Raw genomic sequence first — 27,329 nt, forward strand, 5'->3', positions numbered from 1 at the left:
AGCAAAAGCAACATGCTAGGGGATCATGTTTTATATAAACAGCTGTGTACTTCAGGAAAAAAAATGAGACAGTTATTTATATAGACGAAGAGGATTTTTGATTTGGGAGCAAGAGAGCCAGTCTAGTCTCTCTCCATCTCCAAAAAAAGAGAAAACAAAATATGGAAGTTGCTGATGTAAAATGAGAAATGAAAGAACTTCCTAAAGATTAGAGCTGAGACGAGGTCATGAAGGTTTCAGCATAGACACGCTAAGTTAAAAGATAGCTTTGACATAAGCTCCTACAACTCTTCTAAGAGGAAAACAATTATGCTTGGAGTTGACTGTGTAACTCATCTACCAGAGAGAAAGTCTCCTGAATGCTACCGAGAAAATACACAAATTCTCTAAAGGAGTCTAGACAGGCCATTGTGACTCACTGTAAAAGCCATTAGAAGCTCCAGTCCCTTTATCTGCCTTCAATACAGAGGTGAGGCAAACTGCATGAAACCAACAAAAAGCAAAATGGAAAGAAGCTGCATCCATTCACCTGTCAGAGAAAAATCCTGCAACTTGAGTTGATTTGCACATCAATAAACAGAAATGATGAGTCAACACTTTTGCTGGGGTCACAGGAGTGTTCCCCCATATATTAGTGCTAAAGGTCTAAGAGCACTTGCTGGCATTCCTCTAAGCCAGTGCAGCAGCATGCTCTGACTGGCAGAACACAGGGCAAGCAGTCAAAGCAGTGGAGTCTCTTTCCTCACTTAGAAAGCAACCCCAGTGCAATTTGCAACTCTGATGCTCCCCAGATCCTGAAACCCTATTTGGTCACACCTAGCCTGGCCCCAGAGAAAGCCTTCTGCTGGCACTGCTAGTGCCTCCATTTAAAAGTCTCCCATGTATTGGGAATTATGTGCCTATGTGCTTTAGATCAAAGGCAGCCAGACGTATGCCTAAGGTTTATACTTGGAAACTCATGGGATGAGGGATAGAACTTTTTAATTCCAGTAATCTGTTTTGTGAGGGAAAAAAATCCTCAACTTTTCCTGTTTAAGAACTCTAGAGTTAAGTATTTCCAGGCAGCAAGCAGGGCCAAGTCCTTCCATCTTGTTTTTAAAACCTTTCTTTTTCTCCTTTTCCATCAGAAATCACCCCTGACTTGCTTGAGGCGTTTGGCTTCACAGTTGGTTTGGGGCTTTTTAAGCATTATATCAGCAGCTGTGGAGAGCCCACCAGGCAAGAAGGCAGAGGACAAACAGATCCCAGCTGACACATGACAGCAGCAGCCACACGTCAGGCATGCCAGCTATCACACAATCCCTCCACTTCATTTTAGGTAGTGTACAGTAACAAAAAGAGCAATGTTTTCAATCGCTGTGATCCTAAAGCAGTGCAAGGATGGATAGTTCACTCCATGTACCTTGCACCCCAGCCCATGAGAGGTCCACATTCAGTTGCCACAGTGCTGGAGCCCAGCAGTTAGATCACGTTTGCTATTTATATCCTTCCTGCAGAAACAGTGCAAAGACTGCTTTGCTAAGTGTCTTCCTTTTTTATTCTCATTCCAACCCCCAGTGCAGGCAAAATTCACTATGATTATTTGTGTGGATGTTTAAGCATCTTCTAACACTCTCACAAGTTTATTCAATTTCTACTTTTAAATAACTCTGGTTATTCTTAACATACTGAAGCATGCTGATGCCTTCCACAATCTCTGAAGCACTCTGAGTGAGTCAGCCCTTCCATCCATCTCCGTTACTATTCACTCTGATCAAAGAGGTTTTCATGGGCAGTAAATAAGGCTGTAGAGAAAGTCAGAATTTGTAGAACATTTCTGAAGCAAGGTGCAATAAGCCAGTACATTTGCAGACACAGAAGAATGAGAATCTCACACAAATGACCCTTCTCATCAAGTGTACAGTATGTATTTTGAAAATAACTTGACTGCTCAAGTAACAAGACTCATGAATGTTACATGATTGTGTGAGTTGCCATAAATTAACTACTTACCTGAAGAAAGCTGTATGAAGATACCACTCCTTTAAATCCCCGTAGGGCGTCTCTACTCATTGCTTTCAAAAAGTGCTTTTCATGGCACTCAAATTCATATGCCATTCAACTACATATACTCCTTTGTTAGCAGATGTCTGGAGAGTTGGTATCTGATTCATAGAATCATAGAACAGTTTGAGTTGGAAGAAACCTATAAAGGTCACCCAGTCCAACCTCCAAGCCTAGCAGATCATATGCTTTGGAGCTTTTGCTAGTTTCTAGTAAAAAGGCAAGATTGTCTCATGTTCTTCACACAGTGGTCTCATGGTATTAGAATTACATTTCCAACAATATAATTCAGAGGAACCTATGTCTTCAGACTCTTGAGCAAACACCTATAAACACATCCCTGACACAGAGGGTAACACCTTTGTCTTTATTTCCTCGCATGCACTTCATGGAAAGTTTCCCTTTTCACAGCCATTGCCAGTGCCTGAGTAACTCCTCAGACACCCAGTTCTTAACACTTTCGGTTTTAATCCTTGCTGTGTGTCAACAGCAGTTTCCTGCCAAGAAAGCTGCACAACACCAGCATAAGTAGTGCTGTGTGCATCTCCATCTTGTTGAGCACTATGAAAGCAGCTCACCTTCACCCTCTCAGCCTTGCATCACCAAGCAGAGCTTAGGCAGCGTGGACATGACTTTCAACTGTCCCAACAAAAGCAGTGGGTAAGCTCCCCATGCACTTCAGCATCCTCCTACGCTCCAGGAAGAGCTGGCTGATTTGTGCAATAAATGCAAGACAGAAGCAGGAGAGGGAAGGGCAGAGGGAAGAGGCTTCCTTCCTCCCTGTTTTACAGTGGAAGAACAGGTTTGTTTGATTGCATTTTAATTTGTGAGAATTGGATTGCCATTTTGTGAGGTGCACCACAAAGGCAACACCTTTGTTTCTGAGGAAATCATTTTAATTGTTAGGTAGCTGAAATGGGATGGAAAAACTTGAGTTTAGAACAAGTAAATTATACACATTCAGAGGACAGAGATTCCAGCTTCATTTTGAAGATCCAGTTCCTCTGCAGCTCAATACTATTCTATATCTGCAAAGGTTGTACATTAGTAAAAGTGTTTCTGGATAGAAGAAGGATGCATCACACCAGTGTTCAAACTGCACAGCATCACTCAGCCACACACCACCACCTTTTGTTTTTCACTTCCTGACAAAACACGAGTCAGAGCATTCTAAGAACCTGCCTGGCTGCTACATACCCAGGCTGCTCTCCAGAGTTCCAGAGGAGGAGGACTGGGAAGACCCTCAAATCACTTTTCTCCCAACACAACAGGTTTGAGGAGCTCCCAGCTAATGAAGGCTCTTGAACAGATGCATAACCTAACCCAACAGGAGCATGTAAGAATGGGCAAACGACTGTAGAGAGCCACAACTTCACTGTTATGGTTCTTTTCAGAGAAAAGAAAAAAAAATAAGAGCTTGTTCTCATCTTAAGATTTGGTTTTAGAAATTAACTATAGCCTGGAAATTTGACACCTTAGATTATTTGTGTACTTCTACCCAACAGCACAATGAATCCAGTCAGCTTGCTTTTGAACAAAGGTCAGTTCCATGGTAGCGATCTACTCCGAAAGGCACAGAGCAGAAAGGCTTCTGGAAGATAAATGGGCAGATTAACACCATGCCATTTTCAGATGGCTAAATTAGTGTTTTTTATGTTATCATCAGGCACTCACAGAAGGAGAAGTGACTGTTTCCTCAGCAGATAGTTCCAGGATTCAAGTCAAGGAGGAGTTTTCTAAGGTAGCGCTGAATAAGGTTTCAGGTTAAGCATCACTGTAAACATGTGAGGCCCAGGCAGATGAGCTCCCAGAAGGCAGAGCCCACTGTCAACAGGATGGGACACGATGCTCAAATTGCAGCTGTGACTCTAGCGAGGCGTGTTGGACGACACCTCAACACCCAGCCAGCTCCTGGGGACAAGAGCTGTTGGCAAGATGTTCTCAATTCACTTGCTGCCTCATTATTAGTTGCAATTAGTACAGGCCTTGCCAACATCAGCTCAGTTTCCGATGGGGAAGCACATAAGGAGACCAACATGTAATCTGATGTTGCCAGCAAGTGCTGTTTCAGGGATCTCTCCTGCTACTTCAAAGGCAGGATCTCCTACACCAATAGCTCAGTCTGTGCCAGCTTGCTGTTCACCCTGGCACCTCGCAGATACAGGTGACATTGGCATCACAACCACCCGGCTGTACACCCCCTCTTCTCCTCACTAGATCCCTCTTAGAGTCTTTTGCTTCTTCTGTCCTCTACTTTGTGTTCTAGGCCCTGGTCTATTGCGTTCTATTCATCAGGGAACAGGTTCCTCGCTGCTAACGTTTCTGAGCCCTTTCCCATGCAAAGATTCACTGAGGCACCTGACACCATCTTCTATAAAGTACCTCAGTACTTTGCACAGGGAAATGGCAGTGAGAAACATTGAAAGCAATACACCTAATTAAACTGGTTAGCATAAGTAAGTAGTCAAGTCGAGCTAGCTACAAAAGGGATAACAATGACCTGTTCTGCTGTCACAGAATGACCTCGCAGCTTCCTCTGTACCAGTACCAGCAGGCTCAGGGACCTCTATTAACAGCAATTTGCAATAGCCAGTTGTCTTCAAAAGAAGGGATTAAACATACTTTTTCTCTCCATCTAGAAATGAATATTAACCAACAGAATAATACATTGGCAATGTAACTCTATATTAAAACATTAATGTACCTCTAAACCTAGATCAATAGCAATTTACTTTGAAAAAATAAGTTACAAGTGCTAACTATAGAGCTTCATGTGAGTTCAGCATAAAGCAGGAACTTGAATAGCCATTTTACCTACAAATCTCGTGGTTTAGACATCAATACCTCAGACTTACTTGCCATAGCAGTCATTAGTCACCTCTCATTGTCCAGAGGACAAAAAAAAAATATTCTCTTCTGTATATGCTCTGTAGGGAAAGTAAAAGAGCTGTCTGTTCAAAGGAATTTTCCAGGAAGAACAGATTTTCTCTGGCTCCTCACCCATTAAACTTACCTCTGTTCTCCAGAGACACAAAGGAGAAAAATGACAGCAGATGGGCTTTTATTCTTCTGGTTGATATCTGAACTAATAGCGTAAGACATTCAGCAGAATTATAAAACAGCAAGTGGCTCACCTCCAAGTACTGGAATTAATCCTAGGATCCTGACAGCTCCTTGTTACAAGGTCTAGTGGCCTCCAAAAAGATGACTCAGGCTGTGAGCAGGGAAGCACTGAGTCACGAAGCACCGAACCCTTGGGGTAAGGAGTTGAGCTGCCAGCGTGGCCCCTCAGCCATCCCCTGCATGGCCACCCACCTCACCAGCAGCCACTGCACATCCATGTGGGATGACTACTACCATGAGCAAGCCAAGTTTCACAAACTTTTGTCAGTATCAAGTGTTTTTGCAGCACAATCTAGAAGATGATTAGACACTGGTAAGAAATGCATGTGTCTAGCTTTGCTGCCTACTCTCCTTGCTGAGCAGCAGCAAACTCAGCACTAACACATCTACAGAGGGCTGCCATACGCTACTTGAATCTTGGATGCAACTGTACTGTCATCTTCCAAAGTGTCATCATTCATAGGGCTGGCCAAAATCATATGATGAAACAGACTAACAACGTCCCTTACCAGTTGCCTTCCATGGGAACCTTAAAACAAAAACTGGACACATCCAAGACAGGCAAACTCCCTCAGCAGCCACACCAGGTGGGGAGAGCCGAACACCAGGTACCAGCACAGCAGGAGCGATGCTGAGGAATGTGAGCCTTGTGCTCAGCCCATCGAAACAAGAAACTGGATCTCATGTTTCTCCAGCTGCAGCTCCAAACTGGGGGACTTCCAAAAGTTCAGCTGTATTCTCTAGGAGGACAAAGCACTAGCACTTGAGCAGGAATGTCTTGCTGACAGCTCTCTCTATGGTGCTTGTGGGCTTTTCTCACAAGGATTTCTCTCACCTGCTGAACCTGCCTCAGCTACTGCCAACTTACTGCTGTATGGAATAGGAAACAACATAAAACCCAAGTACACTGGTAATATGATTTAAAAAGGAAAAGCAAGACTCTGATTCAAAAATCCATTGCAAGGGGACACCACAGAAGAGAGAGACCATGACTCAAACTCTAGAGCAAGTCTACATCAAATTACAAGACATCCCATCACAGCAAAAGCAGTGCTGTCATCTGTGTCTTGCCAGTAATCAACTACATTTTTGGGGATTGTCATGTATTCAAGACAGATGTGCAGCTTTTACCTGCCTTTTCTGTTTCTGTCACCATCACCTTGCTGTTACCCTGGTTATTGCTCATGCCTTAAGTGAGGAGGGTTAAGAATAACACAATCACTAAACATGACCAGGTGGTTTGTAAACATTGCACCAGTTCAGAGCAGTTCTTACAGTTAAGGTATAACTACAGAATAAATATGAACTGTACTCTTTCAAAGGCAGAAAGATAGATCTCAATAAATGATAAAGGATCTGCAAAGAGGAAGAGTGGAGAAAAACAGAACACTGAGTACATTTTTTTTTCTTTATTCCTTTAATTCAGGCTCCCAATTTAATGAGTCCATTGGGAAATTGAAGATAAGCAAAGCTCGATGTTTTAAATATATGGCTGCTCACTGAAACACTGGAGAAGTCTTCAGAAGGTTAGTCAGTATTTTTAAGTGTGCAACTCAAGGACTTCATACAGAGCATCAGGAAAAGATAACTTTCAAGCATTTTCAGAAATAACTGATGTTAGAAAGCAGGACAGAAAACAAATAACTATTAGCTAGAAACAAGATAATTATGAGAAGTTACTCATCACCAGATACCTGAGTTTTCACTTGAGGTATTAAGAAGTGTTTCTAACTAATCTAGTATCCAATGGAACATCAGGACCATGGGCTAGGTAACTGATTCCATATGTAAGAAACACATGTAGCCCTCACTGTCACACCTAAGCATTTCACTCTTTGTCATCTCAAGACAGCTTCTGTGGAGCAGATGGGACTAAATTACAAAGATTCAGAAATCCAGCTCCTCGTTGTGCTGCAGACCATTGTAGTGAGGCCTTGATGACTCTTTTTCTTTTAAAAAATACATATAATCAGCAGGTTATACATAAAAGACAATGCTGATGCATCATAAGCAACACTGCTGACAACAAACGCATGCATGTAATTAAAGGCCTCCTCCCAGATGAATTGTCCTGTCTTATTAGCCTTCTGAGGGGTCCCTCCATTCTCTCCATCCAGTATGGCATCTATCCCTATCAGGTGTGCCCATTCCCTCCAAAACCACCTCCAGCTGCTAGCCCTCAGCATCCTTTCCCCAAGGTGCCTCCAGCTGAGCCACCCTGACACAAGGTCCAACCCACGTCATATGTAGGAGCCTGAGACCTGGCACAGAAGAAAGGGGGAATGTCCTGCAGAGATGGAGCTACAGCACCCCAGCATCTGGCCAACCATTCACATTTTCACTCACACATGTAACATACTCTTTTTTTCACACATGTAACCTACCGATTGTCCAACACCCACGTAGGAGAACCTGCAAACCTTTAAGACTATTGCATTGTGGCAGTAAAAAAAAAAAAACAAACCAAACAACACAGTAATAGGACAGTTACTACCTCACAGAAAGCTTCTGTGCTGCTAATACAGACTTTGGAACTGCCAGGCTTCAGGAAGGGATGCTCAAGCTGAACACAGAGCCACCCAAGGTCACCAGGACTGAGATGCAGTAGCAACGCTTAAGCATCTTTCTGCAAACATCTGCAGCTGAGAACAAGAAAATACCACAGTCCATCGAGAGTTTATGGCCAAGGCCTTTTCTATGTGTATTAGGCTCGTAAACCCAGTGATTTGCAGATAGATCAGGGCAAAATCCCCTTAGCAGAGCAGTAAGTCTGCTTTTTGACATAAGGAAGACCAGAATTCCCTTTTTGCATCTTCTGGCAGGTTGCAGAAGACCCTCTTCCTAAAGGTGGATTTTCACAAGAGCAGAGTGAATCTGTCTTCATGATTCTAGCCCTTTATTGACACACCCTTCAAGCTATTACACCCATCTCTGTTTTCTTTGGGTTTGAACCCAACTTGCACATGTTCCAGAAGCAAGAGTCCTAATCATATGGAAACAAACCCTTCTGCTTCTATCTCCAGGTCTCATGAGGTCTCACCTAGGACATACTCACCATTCACATACAGGCAGTCATGCCTTATTTTGTGAAACCCAAAACAATCGTTCCAGGTGAACGGCTCAGTTGATGGAGCATTAACTTAGGCAGGACTTCAGTATCAACACTGTTATAGTAAGTACCTCACTGCTCAGAGGCACGTAGTGAAAGCAGATCTTTTAGTAAATTGTCTGCATAATTCACCAAAAACAGACTTTGCTGTAGCTTGGAAGAAAACTGAAGGACTACCCCAGTTTTCCTTATCTTGTAATTGAGAATGAGTCAAGCAGGAGATGATGAATTTCTTTAGGTGCTTGAAGTGGGAATTCACACACCGATTGTAGAACAGGGAAGGATAAAGAGAAGTGTTAAATTTGTGGCAGTCATGGCTGTTTATTTTGCAAGCAGAGTCTGGAAGACCATTATCACACCACCTTTCCAAAAGGCACCACAAAGTGATCTGCTAATGAATTCAAGTCATTACAGTAAGAGAAAAAGCAGGTCATCCAACTTGTACACATCGGTTGCGTCATGCCCTTCCTTCCCTGTTCCCTTCAGATACACAAGTGAATTACAGACCCTGCCACTAAGCGCCTGCTTTGAAGTGCAGAGCGCCCGTCCCATCTCCGCAGAGCCGCAGCCGCCAACAGCAGACGCGGCCGGGCCCCGGGCCGAGCCCCCTCCCACGGGAGACATCCAGCGAACACCCCAAAAGCTGCACCCCGGGTGCGGAGAGACCCGCGGGAAAACGCGCGTGCAGGGGGAGGCTGCGGAGCTGCCCGGAGCCCTCTGCAGGCAGATACCTGCTCCCCATCCCGCACCCAGCAGCTCATTTCGGGGGCACCTGCGATGGGGGAGTAGGCGGAGAATCCCCGGAACGGCTCCCCGGCGGTGCCGGATGGAGGCGGCTACTGCACAGCACCGCACCGGCGGCCCCGCCGCTCCATCGCTGCTCCCGCCCCCGCGCCGGCGGGCGGCACGCGGGGAGACCGTCCCGGGGAGTCCCGGCGCGCCCGGCCGCGGGGGCCGGCTCTGCTGAGTCACGGCCGGGCCCGGCCGCTCCCCGCCGCACTCACCTGCGCGCCGCGGCCGCTCCGCACCCCGTTGGGGGACGCGCGGGCGGCGGCTGCCGAGCGGCACGGCGCGCCCGCGGCGTTGCAGGACCCGTTGTCCCGGACCCATTCCGCCGGGTCGCCACCGCCCTCGTCGCCGGCGGGGAAGAGCCCGCAGCGGCGCTGGAAGCGGGCCACGGGCTGTGAGCTGCGCAGGGAGCGCAGCAGGCGGGCCATGCTGGCGGCTGCCTCCGCAGCGCTCCGCAGCGCACGGCCCGAGCCGCCCCAGCCCGCGCAGGGGCCGCGGCAGATGCGCGCGCCCCGCCCCGCCCCGCCCCGCCCCGGCCCGCCCCGGCCGCCAGGTGCCGCCCCGGCCGCCAGGTGCGGGGCCTCGCCCGGGAGCGCCCCCTGCCGGCCGGGCCGCGGGATACCCCTGGTCCCGCACGCGGGAAACGCAGCACCGTCCTCTCGTCTCTGCCGTTTTCCTACCCCAGTGGGGAATAAAAGTGTATCTAGTCCATCTCGGGTCAAACACAGACCTTAACCTAAAGGTGAAACACCCTAAAGCTTGCCGAGATGGTGGAGATTTCCCTGGAAAACACTTAAACATGGGCATCACGCAAAGGCAGGAGAACACGGCTGCAGGGAAGGGCCTCTTCCTTTCCCTGTGTCAGCACTCACACCAACACTTCTCTGCATGGAAGGGCTACGTAGGCTGTCTCCCAGCAGCTCACCTCTTGCATATAAAATGTACCCTGGGCTGGCTCCAGACCCATTTGTCCCATCCTGGAGCCCTCTTGAATGTTCACACATACATGCTGTATACATACACATGTACACATACACCTACGAGCACACATCTCTAAACGTTTTCTCCCTTAAATACAGCTACGGAGCTTCCCATAGAAAGAGAGAAGTTACCGTTTGGAAGATAACCTTCAAGCTCTAGGGCTACAAGACTTGCACTTGCTGACTCCTGCTTTTGAAATATTGGGAACTTTAGTTTTGTCAGTGTATTTACTTTTCAGAACAGCCCATTTCTATACCCAGCAGTGTATTTTGTACAAAGCTTGCAAAATCCCCATTTGCTCAGTGTAGGCTTATAGAAAAATTGGGGGTTTTTTTTCCCCCTCTTAAATACCTCAGATTATCCAGGATCACATGGGGTTTTTCTTTCTGGAGCCCTGGAAAACTAAAGGCACAGTCCTTTGCTTTTGAGAAAGTCTGTTTGCCCTGTGCCATTGCTTGGGCTGACTGTGGAGGTGCTCACCCAGCATGGCAGGATCCTCTCAGCCCTCAGCCACAGCTTGGGCCAGGACAGCTCCACAGCTGTCAAGAGCATGGCCTTCATGAGGAACTATAGGGATGGATTGTCTTCATTCCTGTTCTGATTCTAGGACAAACTCCATAGACCTCATTGTTTTGTGCAATCATTTTTCCTTTATCTTCTCAAAATGTAATGTTCTGCCTTTCAGTGTTTGCCCCACCATATCTCCAGGGGACACCACGTCTCAAGCGCTTTCCTCATTGCTGGTGCACACTCGCACTGTGGCTGTGACGTCAGCCTTGCAGCTCACTTGTTGGCAGAAGCAGTTCATGTGGGCTGAGGAGGGAGGCTGCCCCTTCCAGCTGGGTTATATGTTTACTTGCAGGAATTATTTGTTGTTTACTTCTGGGTTTGGTTTTAATGGCTCTATAATTTATTAGGTGCGCTCATAAGTACCTGGGAGGCTTTTCTGCTCTTTTTGCTGCTTCTCAGATATGTGAAACGTCCATGGATGGGGAATTGTAATTGAAGATTGCATTTATATTGTTTAATTCCTTCTACATAGACTAACTTGGGATGAGTTCAATCCATAGTTCCTTCATGGCTACTTTCATTGTATTACAAAAAGAGTATTCAAAAAGATCATTGATGATGATCAAGCTAATCAATTGCCCTTTACCATCTCCCCTCAACCAATTTTTGAACCATCTGGCAAATTCAACCCACATTCATCACTGGAGCAGAGGTTTCCACAGACTTGCACTCCTGCAGCTTTAGGGAGGAACGGCAGTGGAATAGTGGACAGCGTGCTTCTGGCAATGCCACCTCTCACCTATTCGGTACCTAACTGGTGCAGGCAGGATGCAGCAGAATGGTTTTGGGGACAGGCAAGAGCAAAGTACACATACTTCCAGGATGGGATAGAGGATCATAGGAAGGACTGTAACACATCAGTGGGAGGTGTTTGGGCCACAAAAATGATAGAGGGTTTGAGGAGTGGAGAGTAGAAAGTGCCTGGTAATGTGGAACAAAAATCTATAGGAAGCTTGTGTTATCATTTGCACTGCTCATGGAACAACTTGTTTATTCTTGCTCAAAGCAAGAGTATGAATCATTCATCTTCTATTCTTACAGAACAACTGCCTTTTCCTGAGACCTTCCTCACATTACCTCTGGTGGGCAAGAAAAATACTCAGGATTTGACTTCTTCAAAGATTTGCTTTTAAAAAAAACCCAAAACCACAACAAAATGAAACAGATACAAAATTCAGGAACTGTACCACCCTTTGTGTGGCTCATACAGATTTTCTGACATTTAGAAAGGCAGTTTTCTGTAAAACCAGCAGAAGCAACATCACTGCAAAGGACTGGATGAATACAATTCTGAGAGTGTTTAAGGAAAGCTACTGAAAAACTGTCAATCTGAAAAAGGGGAAAAAAAAGTTTTTAAAGCTTTAACTGGTGCAACTACCTCATCTACAGCCAAAATATTTCACTAATAGCTGCTTAGCATTCAGCTACGTTTTCACAAGGGAAGAAAATCACCTCTGGGCTGAGGATAAGCGTGAAGGATGGGAGTACAAAGGATAACTTTTGAGAAAGCTGAAAACAGTGCCTGGTGCTGAAGGCATTTCCTTAACAACAGCAAGTGTCACTGTCATGACGGTGAGTAATTTTGCCTCCAGGATCAACAGAGCTAAGCGTGAAGTACAAATTCCATGACTGGGGGTGGATAACGATGCTAGGAGAACACAACTCAGTTTTCAGATGCCAGCATGAGTTTGCAATCCTGACATCCAGACAAGTCTTGTTTTGACTCGTAAGCTGAGGCAATAGGTTTGGAGGAGCAAATACGAGCATAACTTTTACTGTTACTCTACAGACAGCAACCACATTTCACTGTGGAAGATCATCCTTCAAGTTACTTTGGCTGACAGCCCTTTGAGGCAGTGAGGGGTATTAGTTATATACACACATGCCAGAACTGCAGTTTTACAAACAAATACCCACTGAGATGACATGAACATTGATAGACCGAAGCCTCTACTGTAACTGCTGTAGAGTAGGGACAGAGACACAGCATTGTAAGACATCTCTGCTAGCAGGAAAAAGGACTTACTAATATCTTTAATACTTGGAGGGCTGATGAAGATTTAGCAGGGTAGAGCTACAAACACCAGCATGCTGGGACCTGGGACCACAGAGCTTGACAGTGTGATAGGGGTTGTGCCAGAGGCTGAGGTTGAGACTTGCATTGTAGTTTTTCTGCCATCCCTCTTCACTGTTTGAAGATGCTTGTGGCTAGACACAGATAGCCTTTGACCATGCAGTGAAGACAGAAATCCCACCAACTCATCAGTATTGTGGCACATTGTATCTAAACAGGTTTTGAACAAAATTTCTTTCCCAGCTTCATCTGTATGTGTTTGTTATCCTCAGTCATTTTCTCAACATAGAGCCCAATTCTTTCTTTCATCTTCCTTCACTGTTTTTTGGCAATTTCCATATTTTACTGTTTACTGCATATTTTTTTTAAAATCTATGTTTTGATAGCAAAAGCTGTAAGCACTCCTTTTATAAGATTCTTGCATTTTCATTTCATTTAGTTGACATGTTATTGAACACACTGTTTTATATCTTAGACTTTTGTACTGACCACCCACTAACCTCACAGGGGATAAAATGGAGCTTTCTCATCTTAGCTGGAAGAACCAAAGATTTTGAAGTATGGTGAAGAGACAGCAAAGTTCTGTAGAAAGTGCCCTTAGAAACCAATGCATGAGAGACTAATATGGTTTTCTCAGTGCTGTCAGAGTCTTTTGTTTTGATTCAATGCATATCAAAGTTCAAATAACACTCATTTTGAAGACATTTTCTCAGAAGATTTTTTTTTTGCAGCAAAGGTCAATTAAAAAAATAATCCCAAAGTTTCACCAGGCTTTGCTCTGCAGCAGGAGGAACAGTTGTGTCTGCTATGTAAAGTCATGGATACATACAATTCCCATTGAATCTCTCCCAGATTTGATCTCTGTAACAATATAAACCCAACTTGATTTGGCATAACACGAGTCCATACAGCTGTAACGGATCTCGAGCCTGCATGTTCTGTGTGCCTTTTCTGACTAAGAGAAAATCTTTTCTATCATCGTTATATCATGATTGTTAGTTACACTGAGCAACAGAGCAAGACTGGAACATGTTTCTGTGATACCTTCACAGCTTTTAATGCACAGGACATGTAGCCAATAGTCTTTGCACAGATGGCTTTAAAAATGTACAGTTGCAGCACACAGTCTGTGCTGAATGTATCAGTCCTTTAGGGTCCAAACTGCTCATCAACTCCCATAACTTTATGCACAGGAAAAAATGGAATTGCAGATCCATGTTTTTATAATTCTCACATCATTTCATTATAAAATCCTTATTATATATGTGGCCATATTTTCAGTTTCAGGGAACATAAGTACAAGCACAAAGTGAATTTTAGAATTTGGAAAGATGAAAGCATCTCCAAAAACTGCAAGAAAATGTGCTGAAGCTGCAGCTGCTGTCTTGGGTAGGAATAATTAACTTTTCTGTTTGCAGTGTAAGTAACCAGATAATGCTATGTAATTGCTTATGATTTGCATTGCTTGGAATGGTATTGCTTATTTCCAGCAATGATTAGCATGTCATTTAAATAATTACTCTGCACCATATCACTTGGACACTTCAATTGCATGCACATCTACCGTGAAATTTCTAGAGGTGTTCTCAACATTTCTGGTTATTTGTAGGCTATATCATACCTTGGCTGTTTTAGTGTTTTTGGAAGTAACAGCAGAAGATAAATTAATAACACTGTGTTTTAATATCAAACTTAACCCCTAAGAATTTTTAAAAGCTTGATTATCACAAGAGGTGACCTGTCTGATTTTATTTCCAATGCCATATACTAGTCCTCTGGAAAAAAACTCTGGTTGTCTCAACAGCAGTTCAGGCCTAAACCAAGGAAAACTTACCTTTCTCTGGGTTGAATTTTCCCATTATATACTTTAAACCATGGAAGGAGTTCCTAGTATTTTCCTTATGACAGTTCCCATGCTGCTGTCTGCTGCATCTCTCCCTATAGCAGTCAGTAACTGAACTGAAGAGGTGACACAAAGACAAGGGAATTCAGCAGCCTCCATGAATCACTCCCATAAAAGCATCTGGGAAGATCTTTGCTAAGGGTGACCAGCTCCTAGACTGTTACAACCAGCTCCCCTGGAAATGGTCAGTTTGATAGTACAGCTTTGCTACTGAGATGTGAGCACAGATGGAAAGGCTCAGCTGAGCAAACATCCTTTCTCATTGCTTGATTTATTCTGATACATCCTCTGGCATGCTCTCTTGAATAAATCCTAATCAGCACATTAAAAAAGTGACATCAAGACAACATTAAGACAGTTCTTGAGTAATTATTGTTGCATACAGCTTAATACTCTACTTTTTACAATGTGTTTGTTTTTCAAGCAAGCTATTATTCTAGAAAGCTCTGTTTTGCTCTGAGCCCATGTGCTCAGAAGGAAGTCTGAACGCAGTCTTTAAGTGGTCAGCTGCCAATGGGCAGCCCACATTCAGGTGCCAAAAACTGGGCAAAAACTGTTGGAAAGGAGCTGCTGACTTAAATCACATACCTTTTTGGAAGAGAAGTAATTGATACTAGTGCTGGGGCACAGCATTTTACCTTGCCCTGGAAGAGACCACTTCCAAATGCACTCTGTGCACTGCACATTTTTCCAGGGTTCTTCATCTTGTTCAGAGCAGAGAATGGATTTGAAAGTCAGATATCTCTCCATCCTGCAACTTCATCTTCTGCTTAGTGTCCCTTTACATGCATGAAACAACCTGCTGTCTTTTCTGAATCACAGAATCTTAAGGGTTGGAAGGGACCTCAGAAGATCATCCAGTCCAACCCCTCTGCAAGAGCAGGACCACCTAGAACAGGTCACACAGGAACTCAGCCAGGTGGGTTTTGAATGTCTCCAGAGGAGACTCCACAACCCATCTGGGCAGCGTGTGCCAGTGCTCCTTCACCCTCACAATGAAAAATTTTTTACTTATGTTTCTTTGGAACCTCTTATGTTCTAGCTAGCTGCAGCATGATATTTTCTAAATGTTTATCACTACATTACAACAGCATGAGTCACTGCTGTCGAACACTTGTTAGGAATGCAACAGACTGAGGGTATTTTTCTTTCCTCTAAAGTCTGTTTACTTGTGGTATGGAGCCGGGCAGTGCCCATGCAGGTTAATCTGGCCATCAAGATTGTTCAGTTCCTGCATAAACTCGGACAACAAAAAGCACCCTGAGAAGGGCAACAGTGGCTTTTTTCTGGGAGCTGCTGACATGGTAATGGGGTTTTTTTTCCAGGTAATTTATGAGTTTCCACAAAAAGTCTGCTCAGGAGTTAACAGTCCAGAGAAGGAAGGGTGGGAGTGGAAAAGGGGAAATGAAATGGATTGAAGCTAGTGCAGCCAGTTCATAGATTTATTTTATCTTTAGTTCTTTAGATTTGTTTTGCTTGCATGCATAAACTTTGGGTATCTAACACTTTCGAAATCACTAAAAAGTGTATGCTCAGTCAATTCATTAAACCATGAAGAGCTCTGAAATTGTCTACTTTTCATTCTACTGCCACCCACATTACAGATGTCATCCTAAAACCATAAATAGCTCTTGGGTTTTTTTGCTTTATTTCTACTATTTACATGACAAACCTTAATGTCATTGATCCTATTTTAAAGATAGCAAAAAATCCCACACCCATATGTCAATGTTTTAACTTTGATTGACTGGCAGTAGACCAAGAACAATACATATGTACACTTTTTATGGTGTAGTAGATAGAAACAATCATTAAGAAGTCTGATAGCATTTGCCTTGATTCATTGGGAATAATACAAGTCATCCACTTCAAACACTGAAAGATATGAAAGGAACTGTACAGGATAGTAAGAAAGAAACTTTTATATTCTGGGAATTTTTCCCTGACTCTAGAAATTAACACTCAGCTACTGATGAAGCAAAGGTACTGCTGTTCTTATCCATGGATGAGTGAAGTTGAGACTACTACTTCTTTCAGATGTGACCAGTGTATTTCCAGAGCCTCAGGCTCTCCTGCCCTTGCTTTCTGAAGTAGTTTGCAGTGCCTTAAACATGTTACCATCTTCAGACCATGGGAGGGAAGGAAGGAAGGAAGGAAGGAAGGAAGGAAGGAAGGAAGGAAGGAAGGAAGGAAGGAAGGAAAAGGTATCCATAAGGAATACAGAAATGTAGAGCTGCCCTGCATTTACACACCTCTCTGAAGACATTGCTGAATTCAGACATAGGCAGACTGAGGAGATGGGCAGCTCTTTCATACTTCTTCAGAATGGAGTCATAATTCATCATTTACCTCTAACTCATAATAGCAGAGATTTTCTACCATGCCTCACTCTCATTTTGCTGTTGAGATGTATTTAAATATCACCAAATGGCAGACATTTTCAGTGTTTTTTGGGAGAAACACAGAGATACTTTGTCATATCACTTTAACACAAAATCTATCAACCGTCCATGGGGCTACTTGAATAATCATTTTTAACTATTTTAGTAAAAAATATTTCCTCTGCATCAAATTGTTGGATATCAGATGTCAGTCAAGAGGTGACCAGTCATGCCTGCCACGAGCTGCTACACCCTCTGACTGAGAGGGTGAATATTACAGCAGCATTCACAGTGCTATAGCCTGACCCCTGGCCCTTGTGCAGACACTGTGCAAGTCAACAAGACCTGAGACATCCATTGATTGTTTTAGAGAGGACATCCACAGGCACGGACATCTACACACATCCTGTTATCTCTATCTGTTTGTCCTCATTTGGAGAAAATGCATTCTTTTGAAAGACACTAGCAGCACCTACAGATCTTTTAACTGTGACCGTTGACCATCCACCATGGATCATCCATCTGGTTGGCAGCTTTCCTGGTAATGGCTGAAGAGAAAACCATCTTTAACTTAGTGTTTATGAGGTCTCTAGCAGTGCAAGAGTCGAGAGAAGTTTCATTCCTTGGGTGCCTTCCTGCACTAGCATCTACAAATCCAAACTATGACTATAACTCAACGTCCATTCTTCTAGCAGAATTAACACAGAAACTTTCGATGAGCTGCTGAAATCTTATTGAAAGCCTCAGTCAAAGAGAAAAGACTATAGAAATAAATATCAACAAAAATACTGATCTAAATACATTAGGTAAAGATATTTCTCTAAGATTATGGGATGAGGTTTTTTGAACATAGAGGTGCTTCCAGAGACCTGAAGTGGCACTAAGAAAATTTCTGCCAAATACAGTATTTTTCTCTAAACACAAAAGCCAGTCAGTATAGATCATATCTCCCAAAATGAGATAAATGATGATTTCTAGCATGAACAATTAATTGCCTCTTCTGCTGCTGATAAAATCCTCTAAAGGTCTCTTTTAAAGTAAGTGCCAAACCAAGCTTGTTTTTCACTGATTTTATAATCTGCATATGAAAGACTTGATCTGGAATGGGACCTCTGCCTGGCTCACAATTATATTCCCTCAGGTCTAAAAGTGCAAAAATTATGCACACAGGGCCTGATTCTGTACTGGCTAAGGAAGGTACAACTGAGGCAACTGCAATGAATCCAGTGGAATTCTTCCAAATTGGCATTCACTAGTGGGAGTACAAATTCAGCCCACATTTTTGTGGGGAAAACAATTGTGAACCGAAAAAAAAAGGCAATTTAATTTATTTTCAATTATTCTTACTCATAAAACTCAGGAACCATACACTTTTCAATTAAAGCAATTTAAATTCCAAATTAGGATGAAGTAATCTCTTTCTTAGCTAGAACTGAATTTTTAGCTAACTGGAGTTTTCTCTCCAAATGTAACATTCTAGGTTCTCACCTCCATCAGAAAGACATCCCAGTTGTTAGCTGGTTTTGTTCCAAAACATTTAATATCTAATCAACCCATTAGAAAAAGCTTCTCTTCTTCCTTTCCAATACTATAAAAATGAGTAGGCCAGCAGAACAGACTATACAGCAGGAGTATGCCAAGTAACAAATCAGATATCTCTTTCCTTCTAGAGTTACAGTCACCCTTGGCAGGGAGAGTTTAGAAGTTGGCAGCATCTCTTTTGGCAGTCTCCATCCCCTTGTAATGCTGGAGATCCATTCACTGTGTCTGAGTTGCTTGGCTTGTTCAGCAGAGTCAATTAGACTGTTATTGAATCCCCTCTAAGCCACCTCTTCAGGAGGTTGTGGAGTCCTGATCCATTCGGTTTCCTACATAAGGAAGCTCTTCCTTGAACATTGTCCTTCCTAGAGAAGAGGCACCAGAAGCGCACACAGTGCTCGGTATGTGACTGATACAGTGGCAAAATGATGATTTCTGTTCCAGTATACATTTGTTTCCAATTTACCCTGACACTTGATTTGCTTTTCTGACTGCTAACTCTTAAAGGCAGAGGCTGCACCTCTCTGGGACTGCAGAGATCCAGGTAGGGAATGAAGAGGCTTCCAAGCAATGGAGAGAGCAAGAGATGGTGAGGGTGGCACACAGCCCTGCCACTCTGGAGGCAACCCAGCTTCTATGTCCCCTTAACCCAGGTGAAGCTTACAGTTTCTTCTCCCCTATGTAGGCACTTCTTGAGCAAAAAGTTGAAACAAACCTATAACAGAATATAATAGTATTTGAAAGTAACCTCCAGGCCAGAGAAATTGACAGAAATAGTCCCTTGGCCTTCAGCTTGCTATACAGCAGCTTTTAGTTTTTTAGTTTTTTTAGTTTTTCATTTTAAGTGATTTTAAAATTCATTGTGTCTTGGGAGAAGATGTCAAAATTTGTCTAAAAAACCCAAGAAACTCCCACATCCTCCCTTCAGCTCAAAACAAACAAAAAAATCCCTATTTTAATACCTGAATATACACACTAGTTTGAAAGCAAAAGTCCCCAAACCTTTCACCTTTTTCTCATTCTGAGTAAAACTGATTTAAGCACATAAACATAGTACTGTGGTCTAAGCAACAGCAGTTGATCCCAAGCTGTCTTTAAAAAAAATGTCTCTGTCTTTACCAAGGATAAAAATTAATTCCCTTTGAAGCTGATGAAAAAATTCTTACCAGCTTTCTTCACTGGATCAGGACTTTACTCCAGGGATAATTCAACATTACCAACGATATGCTGTAATAAGCATATCATTTTCTAAATAGAAATATATAGAAAAAGCTGTAACTGAAATGTGGATTGTGTATTTTAAACAGAGCTCCAAAAGCACTAAATAATCTTTGAAAGTGATTCCATAACTTTTCTTCCTCAGTACAATGCAAGGACAATTTAGGTAGCAGAAAAATAACTGCCTGAGAGCAAATAGCCATGATGTATTCACTAATTGCCCTAATCACTGTTATTAGCAATTATTAATTTTGACTATATTTTCACTAAGCTGCTTTAATGTGGCCAGCATAGCCATAAAACACTTAGCTTGATATTAAGCCCCAAGGTGCCACATGAGACACAGCAGCCTCTCATCCCGAAAGGCCCTGCTCTGCAGAGCTCCGGCTGCTTGCGCAGGCTGCTGCAGCAGCACGCTGCACCAAGCCAACCCAAACAGGCTCTGCCAGCCCCACACCAACACCTAAATCAGCATCCAGTGTCAAATTCAGTTTTCACTATTGCTGTGGTGTGCAGAAAACACAGCGCTGACCCAAACAAAGGACCTCTCTGAGGTTTTCTCTCTTCAGCTTGGTCCTTTTTGGAAAAGAACACAGTTAAACCCATGCAATTCCTGGATTCTTTTCTCTATTGTATCATCAGCAAAGGGTCTGAAGGAGCACAGTTTGCTTGGTGGAAGGTAAACTTTAAAAAAAACCCATTTGTTCCTAAAGCTGCAATCAATGTAAATGGCTGCATCCATTTAAATACTGCTTTGAATTAGATTAATTAAACCCCTGCAAACACCCAGGGCAGATCTGCCCTAACACAGAAACACAGTTCCTGCTTCAGGGAGCTGTTAATACGGTGCTGTACATGAGAGAGAGGCGGCTGCTTTGGCTGTGCTTCCCTGTACCACACAGCTTGAGGGACCCAAGGGCACAGTTCTGAAGTGCAAACAGTTGATCTTGATTTAGTTAGATTAAATGTAGGTCTGCACAGACAGTACCAGAGTCACCTCTGCCTGAACTGTAGAATTAGCCCACGTCTGCCATCAGCTTAAATAACATTTGTGAGATGGGTTTGCTCTGGATAGTAAGTCTATGATAATGCTCCTCATTGCCATTAAACTTTGGCTATTTGAGAAGGATATTGCACTCATGCAACATACCCTCATTATTTTAAATGGTTCCTCATCTTTTCTTAACCAAAGCTTGTAATACAGTTACTTGGTTGGGATATGCTGAAAGCACAGGATTATGGAAAATAAATGGATGGGAATAAGCAGAAATGATTCCCACCAGAAATTATGTAGTCATCCACAGCCTTAAGCCCACATCCCTTGCCCTTTTATTACTGATAATTGGACATCAGACAGATGCAAATGAAGATGAATCTGTGTTTGGGGCTGCCGATCAACACTGGGTGAGAAAGAGGAGCTTAAAGCTTAACCAAGAAGAAAAGAGAGAGCAGAGACCTCACCAGCAGAGGCATTCACCTCTGGTCAGTGAAGGCACTGTCTTTCACACATCATTCCTCATTGCTTGAGGCAACTGAAGTAGGACTATATTTAGCAGCTACAACACAATAACATGGGAGAAGAGTGTCAAATATGGTGCCTCTGCAGCTTTCCTATTACACGCATTGAGGGAACAACACGTTTCATATATGGCTGTAACTGACATAGAACTGCTCATAATTGTAGTTCTCTCCTTTTCTAGTTCTGTGAAATGGGCCACAAATATTACTGAAAATTAACATTCCTTTCTGTACTGAATGCAATAGACCATGCATGCAATAGCTTTCACGATAGTTCCATGACAGAAAAGGTTCAAAAGCACCTTAATTATAAATTATTCACAAATACATTACATGAAATAAATGTTAACATGAAGAAAGCAGAAGATGATGCTGCAGCATTCTGCAGTACAATAATAGGGCATAAAAATAATGCACAGCTTTTTCTACGTCTCAAAAGTGAATGGAAATTGGGTTGGAGAAGGAAAGTTGTGTAAATAATTTAGGTGGAATGATGAAAAGCAAGAGAGTTCTCTTTTTCTAAATATTTCCCAAATGAACTCTAGGCTTAGTCACTCCATGCACTCTAGAAAGACATACAATAAGCAGAATCTCATAAAAGTCATTAAAATGAACTATTTTAATATTTTAATAAAATATTTATAAAACAGAAATGGCATTTTAAAAATTAAATATTGCCCCCAGACCTCCTGATAGTATATTAAACCACAACGACTTAGCAGAAGAGCTGCCTAACTTCAATGACCTTTCTATCAGTCTAACTTCAATGACCTTTGCATCAGTCCTAAACAACCCGCTTCATTGCTGAAATGTATAGAAAACATAAGCATAAACCTCAGGATTTTAACACTTTTGATGTGAATGGGTTGGCATCCGATCCATTCCTGTCCTGCACATACATCAGAGAGAACCTTCTTCCTACCTGTGAATAAAAAGTAAGACGTTGAATTTCATTAAACTTATGACAGAAACACAGAAATCTGAATCAGCTACACAAGACATTGTTGCTGCAGGGATGTATGACAGCAAGTCTCGTGTGAAAAATGGGAGGATTCTTCTACAAGGCTCTGGGCTTGGCTCATCAGTGAGTTCATTTTTCACTGTTACACCTTTTAGACCAGGTTTTATGCCCCCATAAAACTGGCACACGGCACTGGGTAAAACAGCCCAAATATTTCAAATGCTACAAAATCAATTCTCACCAGCCACAGGATGATTACTTTAAATGGAAAAATGTGTATTTCCCAAGGGTTGATTTGCCACTTTTGCTCAGAATTTGTAACACACTTCTGCTGAATAACATCCAAAGTCTCCAATAGAGGTTCAGCCAAAAGTCAGGCCTCAGAATCAGCTCGGTTGCATTTCAGATGTTTTGCTTTACAATAACTAATACATCTTTGCCACTAAAGAACAGTCCCTACAAGCTGACAATGCAAAGAACAAATACTCATTGTAATTAAAATGACTAAACTGGATCTTGAGAAATACAGTCACTCTTCCAAAAATCTGAATAAATTTCTCTTCTTTTCAATCCCAGCCTAGGAAATCTTTAAATTCAACATGAAGATGTCTTCCACTACTCGTGATCCAAGTCCTCTGCTTGGGGAGAATGATGGATTGAGTCTTCAGAGGAACCCAGCCATGAAGCCACCTTCACCTCCAGGCCGGGCACTCTGCCAGTCCGAGTGAGCAAGGAGCCAGGGCAGCACCTCGTCATGGGAAGTAGGAGTGTGTGTTGCACAGACACACCTCCCTCCTGGTGAATCTGCCAGCCCCTGAAGAGCTACAGCTGTACATTCTCCTACATGGAGGATACAAGAATACTGTTTATTCTTCAGGTGGTCACAGTTTCATGCCTTGCTCTGAACTGTAATATCCCATTATATACATGGCAGGCTGCTGGTTAAGACAAAAAGGCTGAAATCATTAATAGCTTTGCTCCATTGTAAGGTAGGAGTATATGAATCACTGTCACTGTGGTCCTAGCCTCATTTCCTCTCCTGACCACAGAGTCACTGGCATTTTTCCCTTGCACTGGCTGCAGACCTCGTGCACCTAGGCAGTGACCTGCTTTGCTGAGTTGTTCCAGCAGAAAAGCAATTACTTTAGTTGGATCATCTCCATGATGTGATTTGCTGTGTCACCACATGAGTTCCTGTGCTAGCAACAGGATAAGGACAGAACCCACTAGATACATAAAGAAGTAAGTAGGAGTTGCACCCTTTCAAAGGAAAAATCATCATCTCACCAGGCACAGAGACCACATGGCTTACATGTTCTATGAAATAATGCTCTCTAGGGCTTATGATAACTTTGCTTGTTCAGGACCTAGTTATCCAATCTCATGTTCACAGGAGTAACTGTGATTACACACCAGTTTTTCTCATTTCACATCCAACATTTTTACTTATTACGTTTCAGTTATGCTCAACTTTGCCATCTATCCTGCGTAGCTTCCATGCCAGCATTACAGGAAGCTTTCCCAGTACTGACTTTTACGTTCTTATTGGGTGGAGTTTCAATTGACCTCAAGGCAGATACACATCAGATAAGAAAACTCAGAACACAAAAGACAAGGGCAACGTAGTTTGAACTAGAAACACAGCTGATGTATCTGGACCTTATTAAAGCATTTGATACAGTGCTTCACAAAATGTTCCTTGAGAAATTAATGCAGATTTGCTTGATCTAAGGACTTTCATGTGTTTTGAGAACTAATTGGAAGTTCTAGGGTTGTGAAAGTGGCAATAATATTAAGTGGAAGGGTGGTGCCTGGGATAATGTGCCATATATCTTTTAACAATGAACTAATTAAATATGAAAACGAGGATAACTGGGAAACAACACAAACCACTAGAAACATACATTTAGGAATATCTGGGTAAATGAGAGGGAAAAAAAAAAAAGGCAGATACAAAAGTTAGATGAATACAGTCCAAATTCTTCAGGGATGCCCTGTTGTGAGCTGTGAGGTGGCTAACCAGTATGGGTGTTTACAAAGGGGTGATATTTGACTGCTTGTGTGGAACTGTCACTATGGACAGTGACTGCAGAAGTCATTTTATTTCTTCTTTTCAGAGACTGAACCTACATTTTAAACAGGCTCTAAATCATCTCCTAAGATAAATTACAAAAAGGATCTGCCTCCCTGCACAGAGAGTGTTCCTACTTTTCTCAGTTTGACTTTATCCCATTGTTTTGGTTTATGCTAAGCTGAAAAACTGTAAGGAAGTTTCCTCTTTTGCTAGTTCTATTGCCCAAGGACTCATGGAAAATCTTCACATCTACCACCACAATTTAGCAATATGTGCCTTTTCATCTTTCCAACAAGTCTTTCTAAACAATAGTTTCCTTCTGGTTTTTGGCTTGTCAAGACTGTTCAAGGCTCAAGAACAAAAAAAGTGCTAGCACAGATAGACAGAAGAGTCCAGTACTGAGAAGAGGAAGCTTCCCCTAGCATTTTCAGTGAAGTGCGTGTCCCACTAATGAGGAGATGTCTTGAGCTGAGCCATCTCTCCGTGCAGAGCTTACGTTCCCAAGATGCAGCTTTAGCAACACAGCAGGACTATGTGGTATCCCTGAAACACAGGCCTTACCTGCCTTGAACTATCCCAACCCACAAGTGCATTTCCAGAATGACAACATGGCTTGTTTTACACCAAGATAATGGAGTTACTTCGGACTTCCCTGATATGACAGAGCAGAATGTCATTTAGTGACATCTATCAGATTGTTCAACATACAACACTGGAAGCTATGAATACTTTTTGTTTGGATTTTCACTAAAGAGGGCAAAAGTTATCAATCTAACAGGAATGACAGGATGTAAATATCAGTAGCTCACTCAACCTCACTTCAACAATAAAATCTTTTATTTTCACAGTGCATAATGAAGGAAAATCGCAGTGCACGAGAAGTTCTTCCCGAAGATAGGCAAAACACAGGTTAGCCTGCGAGCTGCAACGCATTAAACAAATGTTAACCTGCCAGTTTATGGGCCTTCCCACGCTAACCCTTGATTAGCAGTGTTCGCTGCCTAAAACATCCTTTGTAAGCGTCACAGCTGGTCCTAATGCGTAATCACATTGGGGAATCCTCGTGAACTGTTAAAGTGAACAGAAATGTTTTTAAAAAAAACAAACAAAAACCTCAGGAATTCAGGACTAAATAGCTGCCCGTCATTTCCACCTATGATTCCTCGAGCCTCGGGGCTGGAGGCCGCCGCACCCCATTGCGGAGAGGCGGCACGCCGCTGAGCCCTGCAGCGTCCCGGCTGCGCCGGAGCCGCACGTCTCTCCAACGGGTGCTGGGCGCGGGGGACTGGTCCAAGCGAGACAGCCCAAGACGACGACCCCGCTGCAGCCGCCCCCGGTCCGTGGCGCGCTCCCCGTCGCCCGGCACCGGTGGCCCGGGGGCGGGCGGCGCCGATCCCGCCCCCCCCGCCCGCGGCAGCCGCCAGCAGCCCCCGGCAGAGCGGCGGGCGGGCGTCTGCCGGCCCTCCCTCTTTCTCTCCTCCGTCCCGCCCCCCCGTTCCCGCCGGGCCGCGCCGCGCCGCAGCCCGCGGGCGCGGCCAGGAGGCGGCGGGGCCGCGGCTCCCCCCGCTCCCCGCCCGCCTCCCAGGCGCGGCGCGGCTCTGCGCGGGCCGGGACTCCCCGCCTTTTCGTGGCTCTCCGTCCCCCCTGCGGCGAGATGTTATGGCCCAGCCGGCGCAGAAGGGCGGCGTAGGGCAGGGCGGGCAGCAGGAGGATGAGGCGGCGGCAGCTGCCGCCCCCAGCTATGAGGACTACGAGTGCAAGATCTGCTACAACTACTTCGACCAGGAGCGGCGGGCGCCCAAGCTGCTGGAGTGCCTGCACACCTTTTGCCAGGAGTGCCTGAGCCAGCTGCACCTGCGGGCCGCCCAGCAGCCTCCCGCCGCCGAGCCGGGGCCGGGGCCCAGCCGCTCTCCTGGTGGCTCCCTGGCGTGCCCGCTCTGCCGCCACCGCACGGCGCTGCCCGACCACCGCGTCAACGGCCTCCCCGTCAACACCAAGCTGGCCGCCTCCTGCCCGCCGCAGCTGCGGGCCCGCGACCCGCTGCCCCAGGACAGCCTGCCTCCGCTGCCGCCCCGCCGCCCACCCCGTGCCCGGGAGGCGGCGGCCGCCCTCGCCCCGCCGCCTCCCGCCCACGCCGGCCGGTCTGGGCCGCGCTCCTCGGGCGGCGGCTACGAGAGCTGCCAGAGCTGCAAGCGGGCGGCGCTGAGCGCCGGCTGCGTGTGCGTCGTCGTCTCCTTCCTCTCCATGGTGGTGCTGCTCTTCACCGGCCTCATCTTCGTCAACCAGTACGGCGGCGACGCCGGGCCCGGCGCCTCGGCCTCGCCGTCGCCGGTGGGGCCCATCTGCCTGTCGGTGGCCAGCATCCTCGCCCTCTTCTCCGTCGTCGTCACATGGCTCATCTGCTGGCTCAAGTACCGGCCAGAGGCGGCGGCGGCGGCGACTGCCAACGGCACCGCGCGGGGCCGGGCGGCGGCCGCCCGCAGGAGCGACACGTAGCGCCGGCGGAGCGGAGCGGGGACGGGCGGCGGCGGGCGCTGAGGGGCTGAGCTGGGCTGGGCAGGGCGGGAGACGCGGAGCGGAGCCGGGCGGCGGCGGCGGGCGCTGAGGGGCCGAGCTGGGCTGGGCGGGAGGCGCGGAGCGGGATGTGAGGGGCCGCGCGGCCCGTCCATCCCATGTGCCGCTGTGAGGGGAGATGGCGGGTCGGCCCGGCAGCCGTCGCTCCTGCCTGCAGGTACTCCGCGTTCAGTGGGTGTTAGCTCTGACGCAGCCGAGAGGCGGATGGGCGGCGGCGGGAGGGGGAATACGGGCGAGGCAGCGTCTCTCCCGGGTGTGACAGGCCCGCCAGCACCGGGCGGGGGGCTTGACGGGGGCGGCAGGGCCTAGGCCCAACATGGTGACAGGACCCAGGCCACAGCCTTACCACGGTGACAGGCCCTAGACCCGTCACGGCAGGCCCTGCAGCCAGGCCAGCCCCGCGGCTCTGGTGCAATCCGAGGTGGCAGGGATGGTTTGCAGGGTAACCAGGTGAGGGGCCACAGAGGGTCCT

General features: G+C 45.1%; 2 protein-coding genes across 2 annotated transcripts in view; one reads left to right on the forward strand and one right to left on the reverse strand.

The window, feature by feature from the left end:
- The window catches only part of SGPP2 (sphingosine-1-phosphate phosphatase 2), a 32,956-nt gene extending 23,464 nt beyond the window's left edge, over positions 1-9,492 (reverse strand). The window contains exon 1 of the mRNA XM_062005855.1: positions 9,280-9,492. Within this exon, the coding sequence (XP_061861839.1) occupies positions 9,280-9,492 (213 nt within the window). The remainder of the gene's footprint in view (positions 1-9,279) is intronic.
- A 16,407-nt stretch (positions 9,493-25,899) lies between these two features.
- On the forward strand, positions 25,900-26,779 carry LOC133626475 (RING finger protein 223). Its single transcript, XM_062006048.1, has one exon. The coding sequence runs from the start codon at positions 25,943-25,945 to the stop codon at positions 26,777-26,779; it is 837 nt and encodes a 278-aa protein (XP_061862032.1). The 5' UTR covers positions 25,900-25,942.
- The last annotated feature ends 550 nt before the right edge of the window (positions 26,780-27,329 follow it).

This window comes from Colius striatus, chromosome 12 (genome assembly GCF_028858725.1).
Source record: "Colius striatus isolate bColStr4 chromosome 12, bColStr4.1.hap1, whole genome shotgun sequence".
NCBI lineage: Eukaryota > Metazoa > Chordata > Aves > Coliiformes > Coliidae > Colius > Colius striatus.

Excerpts from the sequence above, each read along its gene's own strand:
- LOC133626475 (XM_062006048.1), top strand. The coding sequence starts at position 25,943 with ATGGCCCAGCCGGCGCAGAAGGGCGGCGTAGGGCAGGGCGGGCAGCAG.